Raw genomic sequence first — 23199 nt, forward strand, 5'->3', positions numbered from 1 at the left:
GCAATATGGGAGCATAGGCTTTGTGCTCTGTCCAAGGTGCTGTGTTTTCAGAAGATAGCCATTGGTTCCCCTCAAGTCATCCACTCTTGCCATCTCCTGGAAGCACCAGGTCATCAGGAGAACATCCATGCAATTGTCATAAGACAATGCTCATCTCTGCTAGGTCTGTATATTCCCCAGGTATGTGCTGTCCTTCCTGCTGGCCTGGTGTTGTGTGTCTGCTGCAATCGGTCAGCAGAGGCTACTTCTGCTGTAGCCTTCATGGGTTGCATTCAGTAGGCTGCAGCTATAGAGAAGCAGTTGACTCTGACCCAGTACAAACTGGTATTCAACGCTGGCTGCCCCCGTCCCCACTCCCATAAGCACTGTGCTTGGCATGCGTAAAACTGCAGCCTGTATAGTCTTCTGAGACTGGAGACATATGCTGGATGGACTTCATCTGCAGATAATGCCACCTCAGTGGAAGATGGGAGAGAAATCACCTGGGTCTTTCAGAGGCTGGGGTTTTCCTGGCTGTGGGGCAGGGGCTATGGACTCCACCCATGTTCCTCTCCTGGCATCAAAAGAGCATGTCCCCAGTGTTTTAGGCCATGGGGATCCCAGAGACTTCTTATGAATATAAAACCTTTCCCAATTGCAGCTGAACTGCAGTAATTCAGTAACTGAGACCAGCTTCCAGATCCCTGGTCTCTGGCCCTCCCATAATAAACATCAAGTGGATAGAGAGCAGGGTTATCTGTCAATCTAATCTTCACAGGAATGATATCAGACATTTGCCACTTCCTCCCTTGAGAATCCCAGCAAGATTCATCCCTTTCTTCTCTAATTTCGGTAGATTCTGAAAACTGGATTAGGATTATCTCTGAATCTGGTTCCTGGTCATGTGGCTTTGTTACTGCTTTAATTATGCCTCATTATTATACAGCTCTAATTTTGTGTGCTTGTGTGTGTTAAAAAGTGACTCATGGTGAAGATTGACAAGTGACTCTTCTTGTTAAGCATCCTGCCCCTTCCTGGCTTTAATATTTTCTGTTTCTAAGTAACAGTTGCAGGGATGTTGTGAAGAAGGGCGCTATTTTGCAAGAGGGCAAGCTGCAACAGATGTAGCCCTGAACAGTCAGCACTAAGACCTTTTCAGTGAGTAACAGTTCTTGCTTAAATAGGAAAAAAAGGTAGGGCCTCTCCTCATTTGGCCACAAAATGGCATAACTCACAGAAGAAAGTACAATAGAACAAAGTGGCTATATCCAGTTTGAGCTATCAGGCAAGAAACAAATGAGATCTAGGTCAAAAAATGTGTGATTTCTGGTCCTAATTTTAAAAAGGACTGTTTTCAGTCAAGATTTTCAAATTACTTTGATGCCACTTCATTTTTACTGAAGCATTGGCTCTACACAAATCCATATTGAAATAAGAGTCAGTATGATTGCCAGTATAACGTAGAGCAGTGTTTTTTTAAGTGTGGTCCTAGGACTACCGGGGGTCCCCCAAGACCCTATCAGGGGTCCCTGAAATCAAAATTATTTGCCAGCCTGTGTTGAAAAATAATACAATATTAAAATCCCATCAAACAATTGTGAGAAGTGGTAGTGGCAGTGAATGCATCCATTTTAATTTTTAATATGGTAAATATTGATAAATGTAGCCCATACAAACAAAAGCACTTTGGGGTCCTCCATAATTTTTAAAAGCGGGAAGGGGTCCTGAGAGAAAAAACGTTTAAGAAACAGTGGTATAGATGGTCAGTATCATGTAGTGCAGCATTCTGTGCTTGATGGTCTGTAATGTGTGGACTTCAACTCCCAGAATTCTCAGTTGACATCGATGCATTTGGAAGGTGCTCAAGTTGGGGACAACTGATGCAGTAGTTAGAGCTTGGCTTCCCAATATTCAATAGTACCGCCAGAGACAATTTACCTCCTAACACACGTTAGGATATTCACCAACCTCCCTTCCCAATTTTGTTAAGATTCTTTCATACAATGAAAGATGCATTATGTATTTTATATATATTTATAGTTTTAATGTTTTTTGTAAGTTGCCCAGAGTCCCCTATTGTGGGGGAGATGGGCGGGGGAGAAATCCAACAAATAAAATAAATTTTAAAAAATGGGACACAAAACAAAGCACTAGACCAGTGTTGTCCAAACTTGGCCACTTTAAGATGAGTGGACTTCAACTCCCAGAATTCTGGGAGTTGAAGTCCACTCATCTTAAAGTGGCCAAGTTTGGACAACACTGCACTAGACTCAAGCTAATCCATGTTTGCACCAATAAGCAGGCCCACCTGGATCCAGAGCCATTTTGAGAAAACACAAATGGGTGACTCAGCTCAGCCCTTTGCTTGCTTTCTGGTATGTGGCTCACTGTAGCAACCTTTCAGGCCACAACATACCCCAAAGGCTCCAAACTGGCCCTCTGAGATTGGGGAGCTCTGAATTAGTTTGTTGGACTAGGACAAAAAGCCTTAATTTGAACCCACCATGTTCATGTTGCTCATTCACTAACTCTGAGCCAGACACTCACTCTCAAACTACTTCACTGGATTGTTGTGAGAATGGAATTGGGTGAAAAAGCAGTGTAAGATTCCTTAAACTCAAGGAAAATCAGGATACACACAGAATAAATAAATGTCAGAGGGGGGTTTTTTCCTCCCTTCAGGAGCAAAAAATGGTTTACACGGTAAAGTCCTTAGAGTCTTTCAAGACAAAATAACATTTTACTCTTTTAATTTAAACCCAATGACGAATGCCTTTTATATCATATTGAAGAAGTGCTCTGGTTGTCACTACAGTGTAATGTTTATACATTAGGAGTTTGGACTTGAATCTCCCTTGGAGGCTTTTATTTCTTCTTTATGCCGCTAGATCTTTATACACTATGTGTGAATGATGTGATTTTTAACATCAATGGCTTAATGAAATCCTGGCTCGGGAGCAGCGTCAAGAAAGTTACAGAGTTATGTCCACATGAAAAACAGAATGGCATTCTTATTGATGTATCCATGGAGGACCCCCTTGCTACCACCGAGTTGGTGAAACGCAGAACAAAAACATTTTGAAATGTTATTGATTTTAGGCTTTCGTGAAGTTTTCAATTGTTATTTCTGTTTCCCATTGCCTGGGCTTTTAAATTTCACAGGAAACAGAAGGCCTATGAAAGAAACTGCCAACTTGAAATGCTGAATAAATGCCCTCATTTTCCTCCATTATCCAACTGCAGTATTTTGTCGCTGGAAAATTGCTTCATGCTGTATAAAGCAGAGATTGACACCATAACTGCAGGGTTGAAATCTCAGGCTCCTACTGAATAAGTTTGGTGCCTTTAACTTGGGTTAGTTTCTCCCCATATTCCATGGATCGCTTTGCATTCATGCAATAAGAGGTTTCAAAACTTAGGAAGAATGCAAGGGACCTCTGATTACTTATTCATGCTTTGACATGAACTTGGTCTTTCCTACTTCCATTAGTTTTTTTTTCCATAAACAAAAAACACTGTAGCAATAGAACTCTGTTTACTCAGAAGTAAGTCCCATGTTTCCATGTGAATCTAAAGCAGTGGTTCTCAACCAGCGTGCCGTGGCACACAGACATGCCATGGGCTTGTTTCTAGTCTGCCACGAGATTTCATGTCGTTATTTTTCTTCAATTTTTGTTTTGGTGTTATATGTATTCTGTATAATCCGTATATTCAATATAGTGCAGATATTTTAAAAAATTGTATAACTTTCCCTCAAACCATGTCTTACATATTTAAAAATATGTATATACGATCACTAATTTTCTGGTGTGCCACAGAACTACTGTTGTAATCGATAACGTGTTGCGGATTCAAAAAGGTTGAGAACCACTGTCTAAAGCATGGATCTTCTGTGTTGCTGCTTAAATGAACAATTTTATTTGAAATCTCAAATTGCTCCAAACTAAGAGATCTTGATATAACAGATGCTAGACATGGGCAATAGAGAAAAAAAGTATGCAACACATCTAGGACTTTAGCTTTCTATCAATTGATCCGTCAAATTTTGAAAACATTCGGGAATAAATATAATTAGTGCAACTGACAGTGCAAGTTTCAAGTATTTTCCTTCCATCACATGCAACTTCTGCTTCTTTGTTCTTCTTTGCAATTTCATCAACTTTTGACTGAAGGAATTACAGGTAGACCTCGCTTACTGACTGCCTCACAGCAACTGCTCAAAGTTACAGTTGTGCTGAAAAAATAACTTTGCAACCAAGATGCGCATTTACGACCTTCACAGCATCTCTGTCACATGTTCACCATTACAGTCAATTAGTATGCACTGTCCTTTGCCTGACCCAATATTTTTCTTCCCCCCACCCCGCTCGCAGAGCAGAGAGATTATTTAAACAAGCAATCTCTTCCTGAGCTGCTGTTCTCTGCAGTGCAACGCTTCCCCAAAAGGTGCTAACCACAAGTTAACAAGCTCAGCAAGACTTTAATCACTTTCACATCTTTGGCTGGGAGCTACAAGTGCACAAGGCAAACGGCCGGCACTAGCACATTCCTTTTGAAGTGTATACCGCACTGTGTGCCTGCTTACTCTCTTGTAATCCCTTCCTCTCCAATGAATGTAAATACAAATATCAATTCTCTTCTTACTAATTATCCCAGTGCTGGGGTGAGCATTCCAAAGGGCAGGGGAGCGGGGAAAAAGGAAAGCTGAAGTAAGATCGTAAGCACAGTTGTGGTCACTTAGCAACCGAGTTGCCAGTCCTGATTGTAGTCACTAAACAATACCTGTACAGACTAGAATGAAAAAGAGGCAAGACAATTTCATCCTTAGTGTACATGCAGTGTATTATCACTACAAAACAGAGGTGCACATCCCAAGCCCCAGGGCCACGTGCATCTCCTCAAAAAAACTTGGGCTGGGTAGTCATCAAATTGCAATCATATTAATGGTATAATTTAAATATAACTGAAATGAGATGGATGTTTTGACCTCACCCCACTTCTTTTTCATTGCAGCTCCCAAGCACCCCATTCAAAGCACAAGTGCAACCTTCACGCTGGAAAGAACATTACACACCCTAGACAAACTCAACTCCTGTCGATTCATGGACAAATCCATGCAGCTTTCTTGGCAACAACAGGGAAGTGATTTGCCATTACCTTCTTCTAGCATTATTTTTTTACTTCCCAGTTTAGGCTATGGTTTCTGGGATTTTCTGGTGATCCCTCACCCAAGGCCAAACCTGTTTAGCTTTATGAAATCGCCCAAGGTGAGCAGCTACTTAGACCTACCCTGTGATGGAATGGAATTATGAAGGCCAGGCTCACAGAGATAAGCATTTTCTTAGCTCGCCGCAAGAGCATGGGAACTAAAAGAGGATGAACCTGGCACCTCCCTGAGGAATTCACACTGTTGTGGCTGGCTGACTTAGGAACTGGAGTTTCAGTCTGGGAAGATTCTTGCTAGAGGCTATAGCTAATAAACATAGCTGAACTGATTTTGCATTGTCTCTTGGAGTTCCTTGGGCTAGACTTGACATACTCCTTGATAACGTTACAAATTAACAGGAACAACAGATGGTTAGACTCTGCTCCAGTACATAAAACCTGACTTGCTTTAGTGTTTATGAAAAATATTTTAATGCAGATACTATTTCAGAGGTGGAAATCAGGCTCGCTCATCAAGCTGGATTTCTGGAATGCACGAGCAGAGGATAGCAGTAGGATCTGTTTTTATTAACCCAGAAGGCAATTGTATTTGAGCTAAGGATGGGACTGGGCAGCAGGAAAATTGAGAACCTCCCTTCTGCCCAGTTTTCATCCTGTGAAGATGTATTGCTTTTACTTTCCCATTGTATAAGAGATCAGTTCAGCATTACACAGGACAAATACAGACACGTTTAACTTTATTGGCCAGCAATGTAAACTGCATTTAAGCATGGTTAATATATACATATATATTAAAAAAGAAAGAAAGAAAAGAGCAGGAACAGCTTACCAATCAGCATATCTGGTCTGCTTTTACCATGGCACTAGATGACTCCCAGAAGGGGGGGGGGGGAGCTAGCCAATGTGCATGTATATTTCAGTAGTCAAACATTTCAAGCAATCATAGCAGTAGTTTCTACTTCAATTAACAATCCATTTCTCAAGGAACGCACCATGTCATATTCAAGAAATAATTCACCCTTAATTATAGAAATTAATTTCTGCCATAATTTAAGACCTGTCATCCTTTATAGTGAGAATACCTTTTGTTCCCCCTCCTGGGTGAACATTTACACAAGGAAGATTTGTCTTCTCATCTCCCCATTTGCCTCCTGAACAATCCTCTCTTGGACTTAAAACAACATGAAAGTTCCAGAAAAGTGTGAGTTAATGTTAGGTGTTTGCAGTAAGGGTCAACAAAGAGAGAGAGAGAGAGAGATTCATCTGGATTTTTAAAAAATACATTTTTCCACCTCTCCTTTCTCTGGAGAGAGTGAATAATCATTTGGGGATGGGGGGATGAGGAAATATAACCACTCATAGTGGATTGGTCCTGGCTGAAAAAAATGCCTCAGATCACATGACTTCCCTTGCTGCCAATTCTGTCAAAAGAACCAATAAGGGAAGAGATGGGGAGAAGGGACAATGGCAGTAAGAGCTTCCAACCAAACCACACATCAGCTGCCCTGCTATGCTCCAAAGCATCATTGACCTTATAGACAGCAGGCTCTTGACCCAGGGTAGGCAATATGGTGCTCCCCTTTGACTATGGACCACATCTCCCATAAAACCCAACTAGCATGGCCAATGGTCAGGAACTGTAGAAACAATAATCCAAAGTGAAAACTTAAAGGGTCTCGAGCATGCTCCTGCTGTTACTGCTGTAGATGAGCGGCAAAAGAACATTAACTGAAGAACTTTATAACTGAAACCCAAAATGTGATGCAGCCAGGTTAAAGAAGGGGTAAGAAACTGGCAAGGGCTATACCAACTGGACTCTGAAGAACTACAAAGGATAGGCACCTTCTCTAGGAAGCCTCCATGTAAATGAATTCTTGGGAAATCTAACAAATCTAGTGGTGGAAGCCAGTGTCTGGTCAGCCTCCTGTAAGGAACAGGATGGAGTATTACTATGGCTGCAAAGAGGTACTGATCAGTTTTCATTTTTATTCTTTGAAATATTTTAGATCTCCTTTATGCCTTATTTCCAATTTTAGAAAAGACATCACCTACTCAACATTTCTGAGACTTTGAAGACTGATATATAAAATTTGGTAATGTATTTTACCCCAATGAAATGAGAGGTCATTCTGGAAATGGATCTAATTCTATGAAGAGGGACTACTGCATTCCACACAGTGGGATTCTCTCAATAGCCTTCCTCAGGCAGAAAATCAGTGTTTGATTTTTTTTAAGTTCCAAAGTTTCTAATTAAGTGAATAAAATAATGTCTTCCGATGCCTGGCTTGAGAGGCACAAAGAATATTCTTCTCCAGGGCAAAAACTGCTCCTTGAGGAAAAAAAATGTGCAGGAAACCTTATTCATCCATCCCTAGGATGCATCCTGTAGGAGATCAGGAGGAAAGATTCCCCAATAGGAACATCTATTGGGAGATAAAGCTATCCTTTTGGATAACTTGTCATGAGAACTTCCATGTAGACACTGCATTTAGGAAAAGGAAGAAAGTAGAAGCAATCTACTGCACGCACGCTACGCTCAGTTGTAATACCTCAGAGCTCAAAGACCTTGATTGATGGTTCGGGAAGGGAAAACACAAAGGCACCATGTCCTTGGGAGCTCTGATGATCTCTTTCAGGTTGTATGCTTGTAAATACTTCAACCAGACTGCATTCTATAGCTCTGTTACGTTGGACTGGAAAAAAAAATGACAGCTGAGCACTGAGTTCCCTCCTTACTGACTCAAGGAGGACTACTATTTCTGGCAGAGGCACTGGGTGATCCCAGAATAAATTCCTTGAAGCAGCAAAAGTCCTGGAGTGGTTGATATTTCTGTGCTGCTGTATAAAGGCCAGGGTGATGGGCTGGAACGTGGAGGAATTGAGCAGGTGGGTGATCCGTGAGCTCTTAGTAAGGCTCTAACTTCAAGCTATTATACAGACAGCAAGTAAAGCACATCCCAAATATCTAGGAGATAAAGAGAACAGAGGTAACCATGAGGAGGGCCATAAGTGTAATATTAAGCCAGAAAGTACAGCACCCCTTTGGTCCCATGTAGTTTAAATCAGTATTTTTCAACTTTAAGACATGTGGATTTCAACTCCCAGAATTCCCCAGCCAACCGTTTAAACAGTTTGGTTTAAATCAAACTGTATCCCATAATCCGAAATGCTGAGGATCTCAGGTGGACCCAGAGGAAGAAGTTGGAGAGTTCCCACTATCCCTTTCTCTTGGTAAGTCATGGTGTAACTGAGCAGGCTGGCAATTAGTTTTTAAGGCAAGCAATATATTATACATAGTGGTATTTCTTTCTACTGGTATTGTAAGGAAAAGCAAAACATGGATTGTGCCACAGTGTGCAGATCCTTTTTAACAAAAATTCCCAAGTGAACTGTACTGTTCTTAGAGGAATTGGACTTTCTCCAGCATTAATCTCACAGCACGTTTCATTTTTGACTAGGAGCAAGAAACTGACACTCTCCAAAGTTATTTGAAATGTGCAGGGATGAGAGAAACACCCAGTGATGGAAAGCTACAAACAATTTCCCAGATACTGAATGTAATTGTCACAGGGGTCACGCCTCTGATGATGGGAAATTCTAGAAGCTGTTCAATAACTCTCCTTCCCTCAAATTTGCAAACTGACTTGTTGTTGTGCTACATTAACATCAGAGGGTGCTGTTTGACTGCTCTACAGATTTTCACATCTGATATCTAGTTCCTCCCTCCCTCAACTCCTCAAAAAGAAAAAAAGAAAAGAAAATGGGTTACTGGAACTTCCATTTACACATTTAGAGAAATGTAATAGTTTAAAATAACTATTAGTTATTTTATTAGTTAGTTTCAATAGTTTGAAAACTCAAGAGTCTCTTTTTTCTCATTGAAATCTAGATTGAAAAGCAGACTCCAATCCACAAACAGGGCTGCTTGTATCATTTTTACTCCAGCATCCAAACAACTGAAATCACATGGCTATTCATATGCAGGAGAAATCTTCTTTAGGCAGGGAAGCTTCTAGATGGTAAGAGAGTGTCAGTCTTCAGAGTCAATTATTCTCCTTTAAATACTAGCTGACAGCTACTTAAAAAAAAAAAAAAAAAAAGCAAGATAACATCTTTGCAGGGTTTGTTTATAGAGTATTTTGCCCTGGAGGAACACACAGCCTTCAAGAATAGATGACAGCCATATATCATGAGGATCCAGAAATACTCAATTTCAAAAAAAGATACAAGGGTGAGAACATTCCAGCGCATATATAGTATACTGTAAGATGAGGTTTCAGTTTAAACTATTTGCTGTTGTAAAAAAATAAAATTAAGGTCAGTGCTGACACCTTTTTCTATGACCGGAGGGTAGCTTGGGGCAAAGATATAGAAAACAACACATCTGTTTCAATATTTTAAAGCTTTTTTTTGACAGGAATGTGCTTTTGTTTACCTGCTAAATCATCATCTATCTGTACCTCAGTATATTTTGGCCCCATAGACCCTAAAACCAAAGGTGGTAGCCATGATGGGTAAAAACAACTCCTTAGCGGCATATACTTTTTCCTTCAGTCACTCTTTTTTTACAAAATAAAATGCTGTTTTAGTTGAGATACATAAGAGCCACAATGAATCCTGAAGTTCTGTATGGTCAGCAACACAACATTGCTGGTCTGTAAGCTGTCATTTAATCTTGGTTTTATGCATATCTTGCAATAATGACAGCACTCTGAATTGGCTGCCATTCTGAAGTTTTTTACTCAGGCTTCCAAAAAACTTTTGAGAGAAATGTAAGGGCCCACGTTAGCTTCTCCTTGAAATTTTATCAAATTCAGAGTATGGTCCCACTGGCAAGTTCACGCTGATAAATGTTTGCTTTGTAAATTACTAATATCATGGCTGCCAACCTTTGTCTTTGAATCAAAGCTACAGTGACTTAGGTCAGACAGACCTGGATTCAGCAGAGAAGGTTTCAATGCCAGCAAATGAATTGCTCTGAGAAAGCCACAGAATTGGGGAACTCTTCCTCTCTCTACTGTCTTCTTATATGCTCAAAGCAATGCCTCAAAGTGGTCCTATAGTATCTCATTGATCTCATGAAACTAGTATCTCTTATTCAAGAGATAAATTAGAAGACCTTAACTTCTCTTTGTCCGAAACAGAAACTGGTTTATTCTGGCTTTGTCCTGTAGCAGAAAGCCACCAGCCAGTAGGAGTGGATTCATTTTAGCCACTCTGTCCTCCACCCTTCATTCCAGTAACTGCTGAGAAGCATTTTCCATACAGGTTTATTTTTAAGGCAGGGGAATAAACAAGATAAACCTTTCCCTTTATTCCCATGAAATCTTCTGCAGGTTCTAGTTTAGTAACTTTCAGTTAGGGGTAAGTTGGATCACTGGGCCTCTTGTAGCTCAAATTTTGGTTACAGCCTTCCAGTCACCAACCACCATGACAAAGTTAGTTTACAAGTGGCTTGTCCAACTCTGAGTGTGCATAATTCAGTCTTTCCTGATTACATACCTGTACAAATGCAATGCTGAGCCCCACCGCTCCAATAATTATCAGGTGTTCCTGGATAAAGTTTCCCAACTTAGTGATACAGCCACCCTGGGAAAAAAACATAGACCTGATGTTACTTTTCATACCTATCTTCTTATGCTGTGCAATGTCCCATCTTTCAAGACACAAACATACGAACGGATGAAGTAAACACGGGCTGGTACTTGTGGCAAAGCTGTCATCTGTTTGAGAATCATCCCACTGGCTGAATGTCTCATCCATATGGTGACGTCCATGGCCCAAACACAGGCTTCCTATGCAGCCTTGTATGGAATAGGCATATGGAGGATGAGCAGTCGCCTTTCAACCAGGAGTAGATGGCACCCCTAACAAACAAAGCCCAGCACATAATCTGGGATCAACCAAGCCTGGCTGTCATTTCTGGAAAATGTTGCATTTGGTCTCTTGCCTGCCCCTCCCTCAGACCTGCCAAGTCCCAGCAGACACAGAAGCATTACCTGGATAAGTGGTTGTGTAATCTGAGCTTTCTTTTTCTACAGAGAGTTGGGGAATGCCCCCATGTTCTTAGAAATCCCTCTTCTTTCATTATCAATAATTAACACACGCCCACACACCCCAACAGTGACACAAAGTTATGTCCCATAATTTTAAAATTGAGCCCACAGGAAACACGCTGAGACGATCCAAGGTCAGATCCTTTTTCAGTCATGAAGCTCCTGACTGCCCTCAAACCCATTGCTAGTTTAGCCTCATGTTTCTCACGGTCTAGTTCTTGCAAGGACAAAAACAGGTGAGTATGTTTATGAGAGGAAACTCATGACTTGTCCCTTTCCACTATCCTCCTTATCAATTGCCTACCAGGACTGTATAACTGCAGTGGAATAAATTAATTAGTATAACAGAGATGCTCCCCAAATCAGTCTTTCTCCATATGTTCTCAACCTATTTACAGCAAGTCAGATTCACATACTGACTGGAGGGAAATATCACCAAGAGAAAATGGTTCATTATCCTTTCTAAGTCTTTAGGAACTTTGCTTCTTTTATGGATTGTAGGGGAGTTGACCTTTTGAAGCAAAAATAACCAAGAGTCTTGTGGCAGCTTAAAAATACCCCATTTTATTATCATCTAAGCTTCTGTGAATTGGAAGAAGTGGCCTGCAATCCACAAAAGCCTATGCAATAATAAACTGGCTAGTCTTTAAAGTATCTCAGGACTCTTAGTTATTTTATTAATTATAAAGCAGCAATGATAGAAGGAAGGCTCACAATTTAGAGAGACAAAAAGGGAGAGAGGAAACAGGTGCAGGGAAAAAAAAAACAGGAAAAACTGAGATGTGATGGGACTTTCCTTCAGAAGAGTCTCGTCTCCCAATATTTTAGATAAGAGGCTAAAAAAACCCATCCCCTGGATTCAGCAGTCAGCAATTATGCCCTGAGGCAGAGAGTTTGGTCTGTCTCTGCCCCACCAAAACAAGCTTAGTTGCAGAAGTTATTCATGTGCCTTAATCCTCCCCTGAGCCTGAATGAAAGGGACTGCTTCATCATCATTGTCCAGAAAAGTATCTTAGAGGCCCAAAACATCAACTGGCTGGATGGAAAATGGAATTTTGGACTTAAATCAACTCTAAGGGATTGGAGTAGAAATGGGCACTTAAAAAAATATACATCTCCATTCTTCACACTGAAGAGCATATATACACCATAAAACATAGAGGTAAAATACTCCATTAGGTTGAGCTCAGTTTCTGATATTCCCATTTCTTTTCTTAACAACAGTACAAGAGTAGGTTACCATTGCTTTCTTCCAGGATGTTTATTCCATTTCTAACTATAGTTCTGGGCTTCCCTGGTGATGTCCCATTCAAGTACTAACCACACTGGCTTAGTCAGCCTTCTGGTAACAGTCAAGATCAGAGAGGCGCAGCTACCTAACTGGGCTAAATATCTATACTTGCCTCACATGTCAAGGAGAGCTGGGCCAGCCCTGCCAAGGAGTATAAATATCTATTTGCTTATATGTTTACTTCTCTAGAAAAACACAAACAAGGTAAATACTGCAATATAATTGTAGATGGAGGTTGTTATGATGTTCCAATGCACAATGTTCAAGGTGAGGCTGCTCAAAGAGCATAATCAATCAAAGGTCTCATCAGATGATAACAGGATACGGCTCAGGTTTGTTTGAGTTTAAATTTTTTACCTCTTTGTAGATATTTGAAGGATGATCTCTTTTACCACATGCATCGGTTATTGTCTTGCAGCAGCTGTCCGGGACCTTCCTTCCTTCCTTTTCAACTTTGTGCCAATAGCTGTCACTCCAGTCTGTGTAATTATGGCTGCCACAACACTTAAACTGAAGACACAGGCAACAAGACATTATGAGAAAACCAAATTTGTATCACGTATTGGCCAAAATTACACAATTAAGTCTCCTGCCTCTGACAGTACATCCCTCAGGTATGCACAACTTGTGCCCACTTTTCCCTGAAAAGGTCAGTACACAACAGCCCACCAGCCAGACAACGAAACAGCAGTTTTTACTAAGCTTTTTGTTGCCATATGTAGCTAGAAGGCTGTGCCTCTCTTCCCACAAGAAGCAGTAAAATTCACTTTGTTTCTAGAAGCTTAAAATTTCTCTCTTCACTTTTGGGGCTAGAAAAAAGTGTATCAGTACAATTTAGGAATCAAATGTTTCTCAGGAAAGTGACTTCTTAAAAAAACACCCTGAAGTCAATCCTCTTCACCTCCTTTTGCAAATTCTCAGTTATTCCATTAAAGATAGAATTAACTCCATACAAGAGAGGTGTAAGAAAAAGACTGAACCACCCCTTCGGATAATTCATCTTTGTAGAGGTATCCCTGGAGTTAATGAAGACTTGAGCTTGATACAAATATATTAAGAGTCTCTTCCAGTAATGCTGGAGGATATTTGACCGTACTTGTGAGAAAATGTTAAATATAAAACCATGTTTGGTAGTGTCACTTCTGCTCTGTATGTGTATATGCTGGCCTCCACTGGTTTGTTCAATCAATGAACAAGTTACTTTAGTTGTTCTCACTATATCAATCTACATTCCCTGCAAAGGAATCATATATTCAGCTGAGTGTGGAAGAATCATTGCTGAGAAAAGTAATTCCCTATAGAGGCATGGCATGCTCACACATTTCTGCTCAATTACAGTCAAAAGGAGTCTCCTCCCTTCCTTGTATTTTTCCATCTGATATCATGCCTATACAGAAATATCCCAAGTTTCCAGTTTGTGGCATAAATCCAGAATCTATATATGTTTAATCTCTGAATAAGTCCAATTTACTGCAAAGTATCTTACTCCCTGTGCATACATATTATACTGTTAGGCAGCAATGTCATGTACGTTGGGAAGTTAATTATACTGAATGCAGCTAGATTTACTCCTGAAGAGTTTGGAATATATGCTGAGTGATCCCCCTACAGTAGCATGATGGGGCACAAATCATTCAAGTGCAAGAAGTAATGCAAGGAAACATATTCTGGAGGAGCTAGTCTACTCAACTTCCATTTGTCTTGTCTGATACATGTAGGGCAGATCTCACGCCCTCTGCCATACTGTCCAGCAGGAGAACCTTTCAGACTATTGCAAATCTTCTTAGAATAGGAAGGTGACAGAGTAGCTCCTGTTAGGATGATCGTGTTTGGACTTGAAATACTAGCAGCTTATACCAACACACACATCCATAGGTGTTGAAATAAAATCACCACTACTGAGTGATTTTATAAACTGAAGAGCAGAAACAACAATTTTCCTATCACCAGTTTCTAAAAATAAAAGTAAGATTCATAGAACTTTCCACCATTTTGGAGAATGCCCCCACTCCTGTTCTTTTGAATGAATTATTCAGTATGTTCCCAAATCACACCCATGCCTCTTCCATGCTTAAAGTATCTAGCCACATCCAGTATGATCATCTAAGTTCTAAAACAACAAGACATATTGATCTGGAACACTGCTGCACTGGTCAAAGAAGATGAAGCACATTCCCTTCTCTCTCAGAGAATTGTGCTCCTCTGTTAATTACTTTTTATGCCACACTTCTCTGTAACTGGAGAATAATAGCTTCAAGAAAAATATGTGACAATCAGGAAGTGAATTTACCATTTTTACTCAACAAAGACCCATCTGTTTTCCCACTTTTCTCTTGCAATGAGGTTATTAAATTGGTGATGGTGAGAATAAGAAATGGAGAGGTATTTCAGTGACGTGATCACTAAATAGGGCCAGCTGATTATTTTAACTAGCTACTTTTGTGTTTCTCCTTTGGGAGATACTGTTTCAGGCATGAGGCAAGAGTGCTAAAAATACATATGCCCTGTTCAATGCCTCTAGACCAGGGAAAGTCAACACAGAATGGAAGGCGTGGGAAAGGGATCTACACATGATCCATTTACACCTTAGGAATCTGTTTCTGCAGCCAAGTGTTTTGCATATATAAAATATCATTCAGACACAGTTATTTGGTGGAAATGCTGCCCCCTTCAAGTGATATTTGCAGACAAGTAGACCTAAAGCTACCTCTTTTCAAATGTACACGTAATATTCTGGCTAAGCAAAGGCCCCCTCATTTGGCAGTAGTCAAGCCCACCAGCACTCTTTTGAGTAGCACTGTTGGGCTTTCATTTGATCAATCCTTTCATCTGCAGCTGTCTTGAAAGGAGGGACTACATTATGACTTCTGCTCAGGGGAAATCTCTAGGGATCCAGGATGAGTGGGATCAATAATCTGGCAAAAAACAGCTGCAGCCCAATTTTGAAAGTATCTGTATGGATAGAAACATGCAGAACAGAATTCAGAACAGTCTGAATTAAGGCAGGGGAAAAACACTATTTTCTGCCATGATTCAGCTTTTCCCATTTCTTCCCCTAGATCTTCATCTCTATTTAACCCCCATATTTCTTAAACATACCTCCTGCTGAAGCTTGTCCACCGCACTGGTCACACTCTCTTCTCCTGCCTTCTTATACTTCTTGGTCATCGTGTCTCTCAGATTTTCCTTCAGCTCCTTATTCAGCTACACAGAACAGGACATTAGCAATGGGGACAAAATAAGATACAGCGATGACTGTTCTTCAACCCAGTTCCCTGTATAACAATTGTTACCAACTATTCTGAGAGAACTGTCATGTAATACAAAATGGCTGTCAGGGTAATTCCATAGAGTTGGGATCCAATTTTGCAAATATAAATTCGGCAAACTGAGCAAGTTGGGTAGCTTGAAATGCTATGCAAACTGAATGCTCTAGAACAGGCTTCCTGAACAAAATGTCAGTCTTGGAGAGTAATTCTCACCATCCTCTAGCCAACATGAACATTGGAGAAGACTACTCAAGTTCTCCTCCAGCTTCTGAAGCAATGCTCAAGGAATGTGTCAGTATGCCCTGCTCCTGTTTCTTTTTTAATATATTGCAGGACTGCTCTGATCTTTTCTGCACATCCTGCCTCATGCTTCGCAAACCAAATAAGACAAAGCACTTAGATTCACACTCAGTTAGAACTCTAGAATCTAAACAGGATTAAGACCCAGTACTCTTGGCTGACTGGGTTGACTTTTAGAAGTACATTGTGGGCACTGAGAGCTACAATCACTCATTCACATGATCCCCCACAGCTGAAAGAGGAGGGCTGTGCCATCAAAGGAAGCTACCTTTTACTACCCTATATGTTGGAGGCAAGGAGTAGCTTCATCTAATGGAGGACCAGTGGCTCATCAAGTTGTTCATGTCCATTGCTAATGTGACAAGTTCCACAAGATCCATAATTTTTATTACCCTATCAGCCAACCCTATATCATTAAATATAGATGTCAAATGCCCAATCTACAACTTTACTGTGTAAATTAGTATACTATCATACAGGCACTTGAGGAGAGGAGCAGATATCTGGGGGAAAAAACGAGAGCCAAAATTCTGCACCATCAACCCAGCAATAAGCCTTAAACTCCACTTGTACAATCAGGTTAGCGTATCATTTTTGTTATGTCCAAATCACCTTTTTATTTGAAAACAAAGATTATGAGGTTTCAGAGCAGAATAATCAGCAAAAATACAAAATAGAATAGCCTAACCATACTAGAAGAAAACATTTTAAAAGTCCCTCCATTAACACATGCCATACAGAAAAAGAAAAGCAATTACCTGTGGGTTGATAGGGAAGAACTGCAGCATGACAAAGAGGCAGCAAAAATAAACACACACACAGTTTATAGGCATTTTGGAAGAAAGTGCCAGCAAGGGGAGAAACAAAAAAGGCAGCACAAAAGCCCAAGTTTCTTGAGTCCTTGAGGAGAGGACAGGAAGCTTGCCCAAGCAGGACTAGCAGACAGAGAAAATGAAGCTTGCAAGACCAAGAAGATTCCCAGAGTCACTAGAAACCCACAAAGAATATAGATCCCAACATGCCATACCTCCCCCGCTCCCTGCCCCCGCCCCCATCAACGCTTGCCACGCATTCTTTAGCTTCCAGTCCACTTTCAGATAGAAGTAATAGGTCAGATTCTGCAACCTGCAGATTTTACAAGCAATAGAAGCAGACTTTCCTAGTGATTCCAGCACTACTGTATTTTATTCCACCAGCATTCAACATATTTATCTTTTCAACACCTGACATTTTTAATCCTGCTAATCCCTGTATAAATCATAGGATTTTTTATAATCCATATTTAAGTCATATTAGAGCCTAAGGTGACAGTTCACAATTCCAAGTCAAGCCATGACTAAGTTATCAAGCACCTACAGGTGGCAAACTTCTATGCTCTTCCACCTGATTTGACCCATTGCATCGCATCACATTTGCTGGAAAAAGCTAACACGGAGTTGGCTAGTTTGTGGTTTAGCATGCTGCGGAAACCTGGTCACTGTGTTAGCCTGTGTGAAACTATGGCATGGTTTATTAGTCTGGGCACAGCTTGTTATGCAAACTGAGCAAACAGGATTTAGCCTGTTGTGTGAACTAGACACTATTTCCCTCTTGCAGTTTGCCAAGATAGTCAAGTCAGGTCTTCTGTTCAGGTCACATACAAGTCAAGGCCTGTTTAGCTCTTAGGTAGTAAAACTGTTCAAGCTCCCTCTCTGGGATTCCAAGAGCTATTGATTAGATCAGCAGACTATATGGTTATTATGAAAACACACATCAGTCAGAGACAACTGCCCTTCCATGATTGCATTATTTCATCATAAAACCAATGTACAAATGTCAATAAAAGCATTACAGTCCCTTAAAACAGAGCAGCAATCATTAGTTCAGCAGCAATTAATAAAAACATCAGTAACAAGCAGACTGAAATAAATGTCTGTTAAATGTTTTAGTTAACATGTCCAGTGATGAAGCCACAAGAGAAGCGAGTTTCATAAGCAAGAATCCATCACTGGGATTCTAGTGTATTTGTAGTTGAATGTGGATATCACGAAACACTTATGACTTAAAAACAGGTTTAAGTGTCATCCATTCACACCTTCCCTCCTCCCCTTGCTTCTCAGTTCTCTGGGTTTAGTATAGATCATGTAAAGAGGCAGAGATACTGCAGTGACAATAACCTTTTGTTTGTAAGAAGAGAATGTGTTAACTACTAAACTATTGTAGAAGCAACTGGATGGTCAGTCACTCCATTTTATATTACAGCATCAGAATGAAAGAGAAAAAAGCAATGTACAGGATATTTGCATTCCTAGCACAGATGCAGTAAGCTGAGTATTCTCTTAGATAGTATTTTCACAATTCACGAAAATTGCTCCAGACCAACTCACTGCCAATCAATTTCATATTATATTAAATTGGCCAATACATTGGTCTGGTGGGCAAAGATCTTTCCAGGTGTGTGAGTGGGTGAACTACTGAACTACTCTAAATCATCTAGAGCAACATATTATGTACTTGGTTTACTAAAATTTACTACATCATAAAAGTTGCCTTGCTTGGGCCAATGGCTGTATATCAATGCCTACATATGGGGTTTATAATCAAATGCATTTTAAATTGTAGTATTGGAACAAAGTTAAGGAAAGAAGTGTTTGCACTGCAGCTTCAAATCATAGCACGGCCCTTGAGACACACAGACAGCCCAGGATGTCAGTCTCTTGTTCATAATAGGTTTTTAGTCCAATGCACAAATCTAAAATAGCCTAGGAAGTCCTATGCATAACAGATGTGCTTACAGAGCTTTATGGAAAGATGCCAAAAAGCCTCATGACTACCACTGTCACAGTAGTGCTGGCTCACAGTAGGCAAGAATGAGTCAATCTCTGTAAATAAAAGTGGTATATATTCATTGTGTTGAGAAGACCTGTGGGGAAATGAAATGTAGCTTGTCGTACCAATCACCCTCTTTTCTCATATTACCTACCTGCTGGTAATAGACACAGGCCAGGATTCCAGCAATTATCTCAAGCAGGAAGATGCACAGCAGCAATATGAAATACTAAAGAAACAAAATTAACAAAGAAGTTAAAGCAGAACATCGTGCACTATAGAAAGATAGCCCTGGAATTTACTTTTCCCATAAAATACACTGTTGACAAAACAGGTAGACTTAGGTACCCAAAGTCGAAGACAATGGAAATGGCAAAGCAGAGGACAGTAGCAGATATTATGCACTCCCAGACAAGAGGAACTGGATTTGGAGGGTGTCCTTCATTTTGGGGGTTCTCAGCCAACTGCTCTATCTAGGAGTGGAAGAACAGCTTTCAATTTTCCAAGCCTTGTTATTTTATTAAATGCATCTTACTCAGAAGCGGAACAAGATTCTACCTTGTCTAGAAGGTAGCTTTACTGATACATTATTGAATAAATAGCTTCACTGATACATTAAGGGGGAAGGGAAAAACAGGTCTTTACTGCCATATAAACTCATCAAAATGAGATTTGTTTGATTTTGGTTTAGTATGTTGCATACTTCCAGCCATTCTGCTCTATTCCATAAATCATGACTAAGTAAATCATAGTTTATGACACTAAACCAGGCCCATCTATGTTGAATTGTCTACTGTGTGGCAATGAGTTTCCAAAATAATAGGCAAAAGATCATTTGCAACTCTGCTAGCCAAGATCCTTTTAACTAGAGAGCCTGGGGACTGAACCGTAGATCTTCTGTGTGTAAAGCATGTGCTCTACCACTAAATTATATTCCCTTACCCATCACTTTCACAGCTGTGACTCCTACTCTTGCCAATACTACTTGTTTTGAAATGCAACCCCTCCAGCTGACATCAGTAGAAACTCATCACAAGCTTGTTAGATGATGGTGGAATGCTAAATTGCTCAGGGCAGAAAGCATTTTGAAATAGCTGAACTTCTTGTAGTTTCTAACAGTACAGAAAGTCAACAAAATGTGTGCAAGCATTCTGGGCTGAATTATCAGGCGTGAACTTCAAAAAAGAATAAAACAAGGAGATAAGCTTTTTTTAAAAAAAAATCCAACTACTCAGAGATCTCTAAAAACATAACATTCAGATTAAATTAACACTAACACTGGTGTAAAGCTTAAAACAGCCACACCAGAAAAAGCTGTTTTATAAACAAAGAACAGATGGAGAAACTAGGAAACAAGCAGCTACATAGCCATTGACTCAAAAGGGTAGGAGGAAAAGGGCCAAGATATAAACCCAGGGACTAAAAGAGAGAGAGGGAAAAACAGAAGACAGGATTTGAAAGTGCTGTTATACAGATAACTTCTTCATATTTATGGTTTCCTGACACGACTTAATGACTGAACAACAACAATCTTCTGCAATTAATCTACTTATCTAACTTACTTCTGTCTGCTTGGGAAAGTGGAGTTAGGAGGGAGTTTAACTGCCATACCTCATACAAAGTCTCCATTTCACTACTCACAACCCTATAGGAGAACAGCTCCTACCCCACTCCGGCAATAAAGCCATGGCTGCAGATCTTCTGGCAACCCAATCATTTGCTTTAGTATCAGAATCAAGTTGCAATCCAACGGACCAGTTAATCAAGACAGTGAACCAGTTCTAGCCCGACAGGTGGGAAAGAATTTGCCACAACAGCATCTCTGGTCATGCTTCCAACTCAAGTCCCCATAGCTGTTGCTGCTGCAGCAGCCCTCCAAAGTCAAAACATCTGCTTCCCTGCTTGAAAGGAAGATGGACATCTTAGCAGGTTCATTACCTCCATATATGAATTATCCACTGCCCTGAGGATTTTCCCATCAATCAATCTTGTGCAGGATTTATAATTGGCCTGATTACCAAAAGAGCAACAGAACCAGCAGTCTCACCCCCACACACACCTCTGGCCCAGGCTTAGACAACTCCAATTTTATGACACTCTTGGAAGCTATATTCAACAATCCTGTCAAACAGGTGACTGCATATACCTACTCAATTCATCCCTCCACAGATATGTTATCACTTCAGACCACATAGAGTTACTACCCATGACTGCTCCCTACTGTTTTCTGGCTCTCTTCTACCAGAGCTCTCACATTTACTCCAGGACTAGTAGGCTGCTCAGGGCCTCCTCAAGGATCTCCCAAGTCATACAAGGCCTACTACAAGCACTCTGTCACCACCAGTGGGCTCTCCACACTGCTGAGAATGCGTCTGGCTTCCTACAAGCTTTCTTCCCTCTACACAACCATCTAAGAAGCTGGATCCAAGTTGACTGGACCATTTCCCATTCTTGCACATTCTTAGCCTTTTGTCTATAGTTTCCCCACACTCTGAAGATACACCCTGTTTTCCATCTTATGTTCTGGAATGCTTCCCTTGCTCCCTGTGCCGGTCTGTTCTACCATCCCATCTCAATGGCAAGGAGGAAGAAGACTTCCAATGTGGGAAGGGCAATCTGGAATATCTATTTGCTGAAAAGGCTACCCAATCCTGGGAATTAGCAAAGGATGAACCTCTTTCAGCGGTTCCATTTGCAGTATCCCAAGAAACCCAAACTTTCTGATGGGCTGCACATTCTGACTTTGGCTTTGGATTGACTCTGAAGATGAAGGGAACTTGCTTGGGGATGGGAGATTGATATTACAGTGAGCACCTCATCTAGGGAGGAGTGGGAGACTTTTGGGAATGGAGGAATGTCTGACAGAATGGTAGAACAGAGTATACAGGGAGAATCCTTCCCAATTCCACTCAAAGAATAGACATTCTCCTTGTTCCTGAGATCTCTAACCAAGTGGAGAGAGAGGTTGAAAAAACTGAAAGAAATGAAGGGGGTAATTTTTTTTAAAAGTCCAACTGTGAAAGAAAAGCAAATCCCCTGCCCTAAGATGCCCAACTTGCAGGAAAGAAAGGAGGAGACTTTGTCAGTTCCAGCTGAGAAATCAATGGAAATGGAAGGAAAGATACCTTCCAGTCCCCCACAACCAGAGGAAAGCAGTGCTGGCACCTCTACATCTCCAGGACAGAGGGAGGTGAAGATAGAGACAGAGGTAGTGTAAGGGTGAAGCTGATGAGATGAGAATCTTTTATTCTCATAGTTTCAGAGCTTCATCCAAGACTCAACCATAAATCTCTCTCTAGCAACTCAAACCCACATTCAAGAATTAGCAGGACAAGGCAACATACATTGCTTTTATTGCAGAAACAAGTAGCACTAATAACAAAGAAACCCAGCTATTGCCAATCAAGCAATCGAACTCTCTATTGCTAATAGCACCCAGATTAAAGTTTTACACCTCCCCCATCTTATATAGTAATGGACTTGCTGCTCATTTGTCAGCCCTGGAGCTGGAGAGATTTATACCGTGTTTTAATAAATGTCTTGTCTGATCTCAGTGTCTTTGCTTCTGGCCATCAGCCAGAGCAAGCCCTTTTGTTAAAAAGGGGTAAATGGTAGAAACCTTCAAAGTCAGGAAATGAGCAAACATGGCCTTTGACTCAGAAAGTCTGGAGGAAAAGGCCAGGACTTAAATTTGGGGACTAACATATATAGAGGGCAGGACTTGGGGACAATGTTAGACCAAGAACTTCTCCACATTTATGGCTTCCTAATTCTCTGCTACTTATCCAACCTTCTTCAATTTGCTTGGGAATGCACAGTAGGGAGTAAGATTTAATTACTGTGCTCATTATGATGCTTTGACAATTGGGGTGCTTCATCTTCCAGATACCATAACACATTGCACCACTGAATATCACAGCTTACTTTGATAGTAAAAGCACATAGTTAAGATTAATTTAAGTATAAACTTGGATTCAAATGTTTAAGTCTGCTACCACCTTCATCTATCTTTCCATAGTTGTAGTGTTACAGGATTTTTTTTCCTAAGATACTGAATAGTCTTTCATGGGATAGTTTAGGGAAGATAAAACTCAGTTTTTTGAGAAAACAGATTTAATGCCACAAAACTTAATCTCCCAGAGGGAAGTAATTCAGAGACGTATTAGAGCAGATTACTTCTTTATTCTGCAATAATGGAACTCTTTTGGTAGCTCGATTTCTAACATCACTGGTCCAAGACATTTTTCTGCCTGCAGCAAAGGACAAGGTAACAACAAGACATACTCATTTCTTTACATCCAGAGCTGTCTAGACAGCTGGCTAAGTTTAA

The 23199-nt window shown here is 40.5% G+C and overlaps 1 protein-coding gene across 2 annotated transcripts in view; it reads right to left on the minus strand.

Annotated features, from left to right (window-relative positions):
- Window positions 1-5865: 5865 nt before the first annotated feature.
- Window positions 5866-23199, minus strand: part of CD151 (CD151 molecule (Raph blood group)) — a 43727-nt gene continuing 26393 nt past the window's right edge. For both annotated transcript variants that reach the window (XM_007431057.4, XM_015888586.3), the window contains exons 4-8: window positions 19024-19098; window positions 15592-15696; window positions 12850-13002; window positions 10648-10734; window positions 5866-8110 (exon numbers count right to left, since the gene is read on the minus strand). In XM_007431057.4, coding sequence (XP_007431119.1) covers window positions 8051-8110; window positions 10648-10734; window positions 12850-13002; window positions 15592-15696; window positions 19024-19098 — 480 coding nt within the window. In that variant the 3' untranslated portion in view covers window positions 5866-8050. The remainder of the gene's footprint in view (window positions 8111-10647; window positions 10735-12849; window positions 13003-15591; window positions 15697-19023; window positions 19099-23199) is intronic.

This window comes from Python bivittatus, unplaced genomic scaffold, assembly GCF_059951505.1.
Source record: "Python bivittatus isolate LINGU-HERP-01145 unplaced genomic scaffold, Pbiv_v1 ctg000480_np1212, whole genome shotgun sequence".
Classification (NCBI taxonomy): domain Eukaryota; kingdom Metazoa; phylum Chordata; class Lepidosauria; order Squamata; family Pythonidae; genus Python; species Python bivittatus.